Source organism: Columba livia, chromosome 4 (assembly GCF_036013475.1).
Source record: "Columba livia isolate bColLiv1 breed racing homer chromosome 4, bColLiv1.pat.W.v2, whole genome shotgun sequence".
NCBI lineage: Eukaryota > Metazoa > Chordata > Aves > Columbiformes > Columbidae > Columba > Columba livia.
This window is the reverse complement of record NC_088605.1, coordinates 35,205,768-35,218,689: the sequence shown is the minus strand read 5'-3', so window position 1 is coordinate 35,218,689 and position 12,922 is coordinate 35,205,768. Positions and strand designations below refer to the sequence as shown.

General features: G+C 39.5%; 1 protein-coding gene across 49 annotated transcripts in view; it reads left to right on the top strand.

The window, feature by feature from the left end:
* TENM3 (teneurin transmembrane protein 3) overlaps positions 1 to 12,922 on the top strand; it is a 1,347,463-nt gene that overhangs the window by 1,223,261 nt on the left and 111,280 nt on the right. For all 49 annotated transcript variants that reach the window (XM_065061257.1, XM_065061277.1, XM_065061276.1 and 46 more), the window contains one exon: positions 9,074 to 9,312. In XM_065061257.1, coding sequence (XP_064917329.1) covers positions 9,074 to 9,312 — 239 coding nt within the window. The remainder of the gene's footprint in view (positions 1 to 9,073; positions 9,313 to 12,922) is intronic.

The window sequence follows — 12,922 nt, the reverse complement described above, 5'->3', positions numbered from 1 at the left end:
GGACTGTCAGGTTCACTCCAACTGCTGCCTCCTTCAGAAGTAAATATCACCAACAATATTGAGAACCAGGTCACTTACTGTAACCTAGATGGAGGCCTGTACAAGTACTAGTCCTCTGGGAGACCCAGAAGAAGTTGGTAAGGAGAACAGAGCCACTTCATATTTTTTCAGCAATACCTATGTCTGTTTTCACTCTCCTCTGGAAAGTAGGTAATGGCACAGTCCTGCAATGAGGAGTATGAGTAACTAAAATTATGGCAGGTTTCTTTGCTTGCCCATCCAGCACCATGAGTCACTCTTTGCATTGGACTCTCCTGCTCACTTCTGTGAAGTGTGGCTTAGTGTTGTTTGTTTGCCTTGCTCATCTTCACAGAATGTGCAGCATAGCGGAGGGAAGCATGGGAGAGCCAGCTGATTATACTGGTTCTTTTGATCCTAGGTATGCATTTACATATCACAGAAGTGAACTCCTCCTTCTCCAGGGGAGACAGCTAGCAGCCCAAATCTGAATTTGGAGGAGCAAATAATAGGATAATTTCAAGGTGTCTTCTGCATGCTGTAGCACTGTATTCTTTCTTATACCACCAAGAATGTAGGTGCATTGCAGAGGGAGAGATTTACACTTGCACACCCAAAGAGAGGAAGTTCGGGGCTTTTGTCGGTATCCAGTCTTACAAGCCACCATGTCCTGGTGGCTTTCACAGCAGCTTGGGATTACTTTCATGTCTTGAGTTGTTTGAAGCTTCAGCTGCAGGTTGCCATGCCTGACTTCTCCAGTTGTTCTCCAGCAGCAGCCCGCAGTGGAGCGCTAACCTCCCAGGAGCCACAAGTGAAAGAACACACAACCAGTAAGGAAGGCATTTGCAGCTCCAGTAGTATTTTTTTTTCCTCCTTCACTTTCAGTCTTCAGTTTGTAAAGAAAGCGGGTTCTCAGTGTAAACCCACCCAATCTCAGGCAAGTGTTACCATATGTAAAGTGTTTTTCTGAAACATTTAAATAAGCTGTTAGAAGAGGCTTATCTCCAGTTCCCACAGATGTTTCCTCTGGTTTTGCATATGGATAATAGCTCTCTTTCTTTCTTTCTTTCTTTCTCCCAAACTTTGATCATCACGTGATCCGATGTGATCTTAGAGCTTTTTCCAGGATTATGGTAGTCTTAATATTGGCTCTGAGGAAGCGGAAATTCACTTTTATCTTTTGATTGCAATTCTGCACAGAAAATAAACTGAGACAAATTCACAGCATAATGTAGTTTCTGTGCTTGCTTGGATTTATGCTAAATGCAGCCATATGGTTCTGTGGAAGTCAGTCATCAGCCTGTGCTAAGGGCAAACACCACCAGCTACAAGGTTTCATCTCAGAAGAATGTTAACAGAAGATGAAGACAGGCATAAAGTGCTCACGGAGAAACAAAAATCCAATTCCTTCTGGGCCCTACTGGGAAAGCTGATCTCATGCATGAGTGAACCCCAGAGTTCATGTGAGCCCTAGCCAGTAATTTCTGTTATCTTTTACATCTTCGCTATAATGTCAGTTGGTGGAGATTAATCTTCCTTTTCCATCTGCTTCCTCAGCTCAGTGCAAGGAATCAGATTTATTGATGTGATCTATCCATTAGTGAACCAGGCAGAGCTTTCTAATGTCAAGTGGCAGGTGAGGGTCATGGTCTCTTTCACAGAGCCCAGTTCAATCCAGCACGAATAGGGTCTGTCAGCAGAGAGAGCGTACCAGTTGGTAGATGCAGTGCAGTGATTGATTGTGATCTCAGACCACCATTTTTTCCACAGTTAATGGTTTTCTTCTGACTCTGACAGTTAATGTGTCTGGCAGGTTTTTTGTAAACAAACAAAAAGCATGATAACCCATTCCCAGGAGTGGAAAATTCAGCTGGTTTGCATTAAGGAAAGTCAGGAAGAGATAAATACAAAAATGTAAATTAGAGAAGTTGGAGCAAACTAAAATAGCTGCAGCTGGATAGATCCATCTTCTCTTCAAGTTACTTTCTTAAGATTAATTGATTTCTTTGTGTGGAAATGGCAAATAAAATGGTAGGTCTTCACAAAGAGATGGGAACACACTCTCTGCCTGTGTCAGTAATAATGTATTTAAGGTAGAGAATGAGAGCTCCAAAACCTTGGAAGTCTGTCCTCTCTGACTTTCCTGTGCCCCTTTGGATCATCAGAGAAATAAGAAGATAAAGCTGCAGGTACCTTTATGTATTGCTTGCTTCCATTGACCTCATGGTGCTGCTAAACTGTTGAAAAAGGTGCCATTATGCTTTTAAAAAGCAGAGTTATTGATTGCTGCTGTCTCCAGATAGGTGCATTTTGAACCAGGACTGGTTTTGGACAAAATCTGATATTTTATTTTGAGTTCAAGGGAGCAATCATCATATTTGTATTAATTAGAAAATAGAACAATTACAGTTTTTATTCCCAGAAATTCAATAATACTGTTACATTAAATGTCAAAACCAAGTCAAGGAGAGAAGTCATGTCTCTTGAAGTATTGGTCGTGAGAGGTACATGTGTCACCGAAACATAAATTCACTAAAATTTGCACGTCTCAACCTGCATTCACTCAAAGTGCATTTGGTAGAAGTTTTTTCCTCCTCTTGAGGCTTAGGAGATTGGTGTCTTCCTAATTCTAGATGTCTGAGGTATAGATATTACCACTTCATGCCTTGGAGTGAATCCAAGCTAACGGATTGAGGATCCTAGCAGAATGGATAAGAACATTTACCTCAGTTTGCTTACAAATGTCTTAATTAGTATAATAATGTCCACAGATTCATCACTCCTTAGAGGCAAATAGATAATTTTTAATGGAGTTAAATAATGGCCTATTTGAGTTGGTTTTGGGGAAACGATTAACCTATGTACCACAATGTAAGAATTGGTGTGCTCATTTTATAAAGTACTTAACCAGTGATTACAGAAGGCAGAATGGTATGGCCTTGGCTGGAAGAGTCAAGTAAAGTACAGAGATCTTTTGAGCCAACAGTGGTCCCCTGTACTGGTAGTTGCTAATTAATTTGTCCAGACTTTTTCTCAAGTTGCAGGGAGAACATGATGCAAATAGATTAGTGGACTTATTATTTACATAAAATAAATTTTCAGACACTCATGGATACACTTAAATATTTGGGGGTCTTTTGGTACCTATGGGTAAAAGAAACAAATGCAAAAAATGTTAGGGATAGTTTTTCTTTCCTCTTCCTCCTCTCCTCAAGTCACTTTCTATCTGTCATCTTCCAAATGACAGTTTTGTTTTATTCTGCACTGAAACAACAGGTATCTGAAAACAGTGTTTTTCAACTCTATGCTTGCTTTTGCCTGACCCATGAGAAGCCTAAATTTTACTTTTTTGCTTTACGCAATTACTTGTTAATGCTTTTCTATGTTTTATCCTATAAATAAAGTGAATCAAACAGTATTACTAAAATTTTGTCTATATGTACTACGGGGCAAATAGTGCATACTCATTATACAAGAACAAGGGAACAATCAGTTGAATTTAAACTGAAAGTGATAGAAGAAAATACATTTTGACATGATGCATGTTTAACATACAGAACAAAACACCACAAGGCATCGGTGAGACTGGGAGTTTTGAACAGTTTAGGAAAAGGGTGAGCTGTTAGTGAAGAAGCAGTGTGGAAGGTGTTCATCCCCTCCCGTTGCACAGGCCACTTTCAGACAGGGTATTGTTCCTGGTGATCCGCCCTACTGCAGTAATTCCAGTTTCTGCTTATTTGGTTACAGCTACACATTAATTTTGCACGTGTAACTGTTCTCTATCAAATAAGATTATCTTTCTTCTTCATGGTTTTTGGAATGAGCTGACTTGTGCATTGTACCTTGTATGCTTCCAGGAATCCTACCTTTTACACTGTTTTTAGACAGGGACCTCCTTCAAAAGTCCAGGTCAGAGATAATTTCTAACATCGGATGCCTTTTGTAGTGCAGTCTTCTGAGTGTTACAGCTGGTCTTCCTCAGTGGTCTTCTGGCGGTGGTCAGTAATGGTCTGTAGAGCTACATATCATTAACACCATCATGGAAATGACCAAAGAGACTGCACATGGGACGGTACAGGAGACAGTTCTGCAGGAAAGCCTGTACTTCAATGGTACTGTGACCATTGTTACTGATCACAGTGGAAATTCTGTATTCAGAAACATCACCAAACTAATAGATTTATTTTGCTCCAGATTCTTCAGGTGCTGGTAGTATACAACAATATACAAGATTCAAAGATTTGGGAGGGAGGGATTTACGTTTTTTAAGCACATATATTCTAAATACAGTTTTATTCTGGATCAAAGGTATTATAGTTCTTAAGGTGAGGAGTGTTTTGTTGTTGTAGATGCATAAGGCCTAGTGATATTGACCTTTATTCTGTGACAGCAGTCATTATCTAAATAACAATGTTGCACAAAATAAAAATAGCTACCTTTAAATTTCACTGGCGAGGTGATAAAATATGATGCATGTTCTGACATACTTAGAGAAGTTTAATATAATTTTCCTAGGCCTTATTCACAATTCCTTGTTTAGTATGAATTTTGTGAAAAGGTCGTGTGTGACTTTTAATACGTTGTGACATGTTTGCCATGGGATTCAGCACTCTGTTGGTGTGGTTGTGCTGTATGAAATATTTTAATGCGGAATTAAAATGCTGCCAAGAAAGTTGTTGAAAACAATGAAGTAGGCTCTTTGACATGTCTTCCAAGTACATGCAAAGCATTCTATACATGATTCCAAAAACCAGACAAATCATTACTACAGATAGCAGTGAATCAATCTTTTGCAAGGCGAAGCAATCTCAACATAAGCTAAAAAAGAGGAAGTCGTGTCTAATGTAAAAGTTCTATCCAGAATGTTAAAATTATGCCATAATTCTATACAAATTGAGACCAATCTATTTAAAAGTAATGTGGAATACTCCTTTTTGCTTGGAGGTAGTTTATTTGTATAATATCTATTCTTCTGGCAGTCTGGAGTTGAGGACCTTCCAGGGGTGTTTGTGTAATATTGCATTCATGGATGCATAGTATCTGTTTTCTTCTAAACTGGGGTCAAAAGTTTTTGTCACAGATATTTTCATAAAGAAGGTTATTCTAAATCACATTTCTGTTGCTGGACACCTGGCTATCTTGTAACAGAAGCATTCGGGCTTGTGGTCTGAGCCTTTACTGTCCTTGAGTGTTTTGGTAATCTATGTCCATTTCTCTAAAAGACACAGTTTTCAGTTAATCTTTCTGCCCAACTCGGGGAGTGTGGGGGTGATTTATCACTTCTTTCCCCCTCCTGCTTTCCCTTTTACTGAATTTATTAGAGGGTGCTTCAATTTTATTTTCCACAGAGGAAGTGGCAACACTTGCTGTGAGTCTTCCCCGCACCTTGAGGAGGAAGATCGTCTGCATGTCAGCACGTGCACACCAGCACTTGGTGCTCAGACAGCACAAAGTTAAATTAAAAAGATTATTATTTTATTTTTATTCATATGCTTCTGTTTTCTGAGCTGATATCTTCGAGGTTTTTGGTGCTACCTTTCTGTCTTATGGGCAGAAGCTTAAGTTAAATGCCTGCCATTTGTGCAATAAGGGGGTGTCCCAGCTGTCTTTGCATCCAAGGATTAGTTTATGACATAACATTGTATTTTGCCACTGGTCTCTAACTCAGATTTCTCAGGCAGTAAATTCTTCCCTGCTAAAATGTTAAGATTAACTTCACTTTTTAATAGAACCATAGATAGAATAAGCAGTCGGAAATATATATTGAATAAACGTAAAAGTGGAAGATTATTTGCTCTAAGAAGTGAATTGAATTATTGAATAGAAAGAGAGCTAGCTTGTCTTGTAAAATATTAGTATGATTCACTGGATTTTTGTACTCTAAAGCTTAATAAAATATTTAAAGTGCTGCTTACGTGAAGATCTAGAAAGTGCTTGTTAGACGATCAATTTTGAATGGAAGATACACAATTACAGATGCTATAAGCTCCCTCTGAGATGAAACATGGTGTAATTGCTGGTAAGTCAGTGCATGGTCAAGTAGTGCAAACAGTTTAGGCTTTAGAAATTAGCTATTCGAGTTCCATGGTTTGAAAAGCCAAGGAAGATGGATATGTAGATAATTAAAATCATTTGTGGATAGATTACATTTCAAGAGCGTAAGAATTTCGGCATTATCTGGAAGCAGCCTGGGTTTGTTGTCAGATACCGTATCCTTCTGAGTGTCTCTTAGGAACACTGTTTGGCATGGCTCAGTGAGGCAGACAAGATGTGCAAGTCTGATAGCATTACACTTTAAATACTTATCACCCAGAGTTAATGTAGCACAAAAAGTCTCTGACAACTTTGTTAGTAACTTCACTCATTAGGAACAGAGGGATCCAAACAAATTTTCTTAACCCAGAGGGTGATGCCAGGCTGGGTTTTCTGTCATTATATTTCCCTTGGCATTCTCCAGCCAGCGGGTGTGACCACTCTGGCATTGTATCCATGGGATTTGAAGCAAAGGAGGGATAGCTGAAAGTGAGGAGTTGTGCTGCACACTGCCTGGGACTACATACTCTTGAATTCACATACAAAAGTTACAATTCTCTTTTGTTGCCTTGGTGCCTGAGGTGGACTGTCAGCTGCGACAGCTCACACCACCGCAGATACGTGGCTATCTCCCTGGTTTATCTATGGGATTAACTCCTCAAAGCCTTTGAGAATATGGATTACAGTCTCTAGTAGGCTGTGCCATACCAAAGGCGATGTCTCAGCTCTTACTAAGATCAGAGGCTGACTCTTTTGTTGTGTTATTTTGTTAAAGCATTGAGTATATGGAGTTGCATTCAAGTGCTCGTATAATGCCGGTTTCCATTTTCAGTCTCTTGAGCCCAATAGCGAGAGCAGGAAGATGTGAAAATTCCAGGTTGGTCAGACAGCTTCTTATTTTTTAACTTGGAAGCTGATGTTTAGGAGGAGTGTTATTATATCTACTGCATGGCTTTCCTTCAGCCCCCCAAAACAGTGCACATTGCATGTAGAGCAGGAAACAGCCACCTTTGTGTTTGGCATTTTCTTTGGATCTATGTACATGTTGTTTGTGAAATACACCTGGACGTAGCATTTACCATATGTAGACAGAAATGAAAGAACAGTAAAGGTCAAGTAAATAAGACACTTTAGCAGGACTTAATGAATTTCCGTGCTGCTGTGAGTCCATAAAATCAAAGTAATGGTGTTGTAAGGTGTAACACATTTTTTACATAGAGCTAGTTGTTGTTATTTTGGTGTTTGCTATGTAGAAAATGTCACAACTTTTAATGAAGTACATTCTTAGACAGGATTTAAACCACAAGGGCTTTGTCTTTTGAAATTGTTAGTAATCCTGTGAGCTCAAAAGCCAAGAAAAATTTGAATGTGCTGTTGTGCATCAGTAGATCTAGTGCGTATCCTTCTGTTGTTACTGCCAGCAAGTTTAATATTCTTCAAAATGAAGTAACCTATGTAGCGTATTTCATGAGATCATGTTTATAACGCAGGTATGTTCAAGAAGGCTTATGCCGGGACATGCTAGTTCATCTGTTAACCTCCTGTAGCAAAATCACCTGCAAATAACAAACCTTGTTATCAACTGCTGGTATTTTTCTCAGGCTGCAGTGGGGCAAATTCATTTCCAGTGTCTGTACAGCTGCTTGTGATGAAGCTGCTATACCTGTATAGGTTGGTCCATGACTATGTAAGGATCTGAGCATGGGTCCTGGAAGATGAAAGTCTCATCAGCTGATATGCAGTCCACAGTGCCCCATGGTATAACTGGAGGGCTTTCCCCTCCATAGCTAGCTCGTTTGGTGCCAGATCCTCTGACCCACACTGTATAGGTGGCATGCAGTAGGCAAACAGGGTAGGCATGCACTTGGCTTCAGGAGGAGCTGCATATCAACAATCGATGAGTGGCTCTTACCTATTAAAAAAATGCAGACACCTCTCTAGTTCTGTTTAGCTGTTCCTGCACTTGGTAAGTTCAGAATTCTCCACACGGTACTTTCTTACCATTTTTGGCTATAATGTCTTCATTTTTCAAAGCCTAATTAGGGAAGGCCAAGCTTTACACTACGGAGCTGCCAGTATAACAAATGGGTGGAAAAACCTGTGGTGCAAAGATCTTTGGCTGAGGTTTTGTTGCTCGTAGAGTTGTATACATGCGTCAGAAAAACTCCAGGTAGTATATGTCATGCTTAGAGGCTCTTCCAGAATAATTATGCTGTGCTTGCATGAACTAAAATTAAATGATTCTACTGTAGAGAGGCTTACAGAGTAATATTTCTTTTAGAAATTTTAATTGAAGAATGTTAAGTTTACTGGTAACTCATGGAGTGTGTCTTAACTTTGGCATTGCTTTTCATTTCTGTTGCTGGCTGTGGTTCTTTTTCAGCATTTACTAAATATATTTCTTTAGAGTACTTCCCAGGCTGTAACTAGCTGCTGTATCCATAATCAGATCTTGTTATTGTAAGGTTATGTGCGAGGAGATATGAATTAGTGAACTGGGTATTTAGGACACACTGACTAATTTTGGCAAACTTGCCAGAAGTTTGTATCTGAGAGATTGCTGTTTTCTTTGTACTTAACCCAGGAAAGCTGTGATAAGTAGTGTGGGCTACAGTCAGATTGCTCATTATTGACTTTTTAATGGAGTTCCCTGTAGTCTGTAGTGGAAGCCAACAAAAATAAACAGCAGCAGAAAGCCTGTCCCTATTTGTCGGATAAACTCTGAACTCTGAGAGACCTCCTCCCTACCGTACTGTATTTTGGGTAGTTCTGTTTCCTGTGTGGATACCAGTATATCACTAATGTTGAGTGGGGTTCAGTCTTTAATTCTTAAAGTGGAAGTGCCTTTTTTGTGTGTGTGTGTGTGTGTGCAAATGTTCTGACAAGTTTTGCATCTATTACACTTTGTAGATTGGATGTTGTTAGCTATTTGAAAAATACGCAAAATTGAACAAGAGATATGACTGCCTATGCTCCAGCTTTATTTACTTTTATACTTTACCATACACTCTTTCTTCCACAGGCATTTCCTATTCAAAACAGGAACAGGGACCACACCGCTGTTCAGTACTGCAACACCAGGGTACACAATGGCATCCGGCTCTGTTTATTCCCCTCCTACTCGGCCACTACCTAGGAACACTCTATCCAGAAGTGCTTTTAAATTCAAGAAGTCTTCGAAGTACTGTAGCTGGAAATGTACCGCACTCTGTGCTGTAGGGGTCTCAGTGCTGCTGGCAATACTGCTGTCCTACTTTATAGGTGAGTCCCGTTTTTTATAATTGTCACCATGAATAGGGGTGTGTGATTGATTGTATATGGACTGGGACATACTAACCTTCAACTAGCAAAGTGTTTGGTAACCATAAAAACCACAACAATGATTTAATGAAAACTCCCAATTGTTTAGAGGAAATAGAAAATCTGAGTGTATTGTGAGCATTCAGCATCATAGTGGGTCAATTAACTTCAAAGATGTACTTGAACTGCAATTAAGCTATGTGGTGTCTAGTTCTCACAAAGGTATGTGTAAAATACAGGCTGTAAAAATTCCATAATGTGAATATCAATTGCAGCATATCCATGGAACTCTTTTCCTCTCATTTTGCATGATATATACCTAATACAGCATTTAGGAATGCTAACTTTCACTTATTTCATCATTACATACTCATATGTTTGTGTATAGAGCTAGAGCAAAAGTCCAATACAGACTTTTGATTGCAAGACAGGGAAAGTAATTGTCCACAAGGATAACATGCAAAGAAAGTGGAGACTTCTTCCTCTCTTGTGGGTTATTTTAATTATTTTTCTCTTTTCTACATTTGTTTGTTAAATTCCATTTCCCAATTTTTATTTTGGAGGATTTCTGTTATTTCTTCATCTCTTTAATTACTTAATTTCATAAATGTTTGCTATAAATATTACATAATTTGAGTTTTAGACAGTTAATGGGAGCAGTACTTGTCTGTGAGAAAAATGTCATTGACTTTAATAAGAGAATAAAAAAAGCTCTTTCTGTGCTTGTAAATTTTTCTGTGGCTTTGTCCAGATTACAGATTTTTTCACTTCTGAGTCAAGAAATGGTCTTCAAAGTCTTTCTTTTAAATGATTTGTTAATTAGAAGTTTAAGTCACCACAGCTGTGGAAATACAAGTGTAAGGGTCTGATTTTGGTATTGATTGCACTCAGATTCAGTCTTAAGAAGTCAAGAAAAGGAAATAGAGGAGAGTCAATCTCTCCTTCCCTCCTTTTTAAAATCAGTGTAAATTAATAATAAAGCCTAGAAGGCCTTACGATCCTTAAATCTTCATTGCCTTTATTGAAATGGGCTTGCTACATTTCAATTCAAGGCACAGCATAAGAGGTATAAAGCCTTTGAAGTAGTTCTTACTGGGTCGAAGCTTCTGTGAACAATGCAAGAAACTGGGTTGCTGGGCAGCTGGAGAAATTCCTCCCTGCTCCAGCAAAGGAGAGCTCCCTGAGCAGCCTTTGCACCTCAGCTGCCAGCCCCAAACAGCACAAGGCACGTGTGCAAATGCAGGGCTTGCCATTGCTGTCCCCCCTTTCTGTCACTGGATCTGTGGTTATTTTGTGTGAATGTGCGCAGGAGTATAACGGTGTGTCTCAGAGTTAAGCTTTGATACTACATCTTTTTGAAAGAGGGATTGAAATTATTCCATTTATAAAACACATTAATTGCTCTCAGTCTCTGTAGTATTGCCTCATAAGTCATCAGAAGCAAACATCTGCTACTAAATAAAAAGAAAAATACAAAAGAAAGAATGCAGTGTGAGTATCACTATCAAGAACTGGGAAAAAATAGCCATACAGATAGTAAAATATTGAAGGCTTGATTCTGAGCTGAGCTCTACACTTTGCTAGCCCCAAAGAGCCAGATTACTTATGTATCTGAGGGGCACAAGAAGATAGTTGTACCGGATTATTTCTCCCACAGGCACATTAAGAAATATAAGCATGTCTAATGTGCCTCTGTTCCTGTATTCGGGAAAAAGGGCCGAGCTTTCCAGTGAGTGAGAGCTTTCAGCTCCACACATCATTTATTCACATACCCCGTAAAAAACAAATATAGCTGTACAACGTTTCATGGGCGCGCGCCAGCTCACATCCTTGCTGAAATAAACAATGCACAAGGGCCTTCCTCTGCCCATAGTCAATAGGGAGCTCTTTGCCTACTGGTGATATTACACGTATTTCAGCTAACTCAGCAACCTAAATGTAAAATCCTGCACTCAGGGACACTCTCTAGAGAACTTCGGGTCCATAAAACCATGAATGGATTACACTCATTCATATATGTGGTTTTCCCATCTGTACAGATGCAATATCAGAAATACTCTCCATTTAATAGGCCATCCAAGTATAAATCAGTGGAAATCATTAATGAAAGATGGAAACGGTCCTTCATCTTGGTTAACTGTTTCATGGCATAGGTGTGAAAGGGAAATGACTGAGTAGGAAATTGGTCAGAACATAAAAAGATGGGAAATGGGAAGAACTGCGGTATTGCGTGACCTCTAGCATCCCGTGACAGGCTGCTAACACAGTGGTCTGGCTTGTCTGCCGTGGTTTACAGCACCTGAGGTGGCTTGTCACATTTGTAAAGCCAGCTTGAGACATGTTTTGAACTTCACAGAGAGACATTGCTACAAGCATGAAAAAGCTACAGCCCTTGCTGCAAAAATACACCAGTATACATGGGTAAGGAACATAGTGTAGCTGCAGACTGAAGAACTAATAGGATGGCTTGCCTGGTGAACAGTGGTGTAACCAGGCCCCTCTCAGAAATACAGAGGGATGAATATGTCATGCCCAGGCTTATTTTAGTTGCACTGGATTTGGGGTGGAGCAAGTGACTTCAGATCTGGCTGCCTCTGCTCAGGCAACATAAGGCAGAAGAGACAGTTTGCTAGACTTCATGTCTGCCTTTGCAGAACTGCTCAGCCAATTACTGCTCCGTCGATTAGCCCAGCCGGAGGAAGGAGCTACATCGAGAGTCTGGTCTGTCTTGCACTTCTTCCATCACTCTGACAGGAAAAGCTCCTATATTTGCAAAGTTTACAGAGAGGAGGTGAGAGCAGAGGATGTCAGCACGGGGAGAGACCAGGGCAAGTGCTGCATTGTAAGACCACTTAATGCAGTCCTGGGGGTCACAAGGAATCATGGAATCATAGAATAGTTTGGTTTGGAAGGGACCTTTGAAGGTCATTAGTCAAAACTCCCTGCAATGAGCAGGGAATTGAAAATGTTGTTTCAGTCTAAAGGAAAGTCTCATTTCCAGCCTCCCTGCATAATTCTTGCTTTTCTAGCTCTTGTGGTCTCTTTCAACCATTCTGCAATGTATAAAATGTTTGTTTACCTTTGTTAATGAGACCTGCTGATTTTTAGAGAAAATAGAATGAGTTGAGGAAAATGTTGGTTCTTTCTTTAGTGGCTACTTCTACTGTTAAATGGTTGAGAAAGAAGGAATTAAATAACAGAAACATGCAAATGCTGAACCCAAAGGTACTGCAGCAGCATATAGAAGAGTGGAATTAAAAAATAGCTCTAGAGCAAAGGATTCAAAGCTCCCTGAAATAATGGGTTAAAAAGCTGGGAAATAAAGAATATAAACTGCCTCGTTTGGGGATCAAGATTACCCCGGAATTTCTTCAAGCTACTCATTTGCTTAACTGCTATCCTTAATCAGATTTGCAATCAAGGAAGAAAATTACTTTTTTTTTTTTTTTTTTTTTTCCGAGCATGAACATTTTAGAATCTTTTACCCTGTTTGGAAGGCTAGGAAGAGCAGTATTAAATTTAAGCCATGAAAGAGTAAGAAATGCAAAGTTGCCTTAGTTTGACCTCTTTC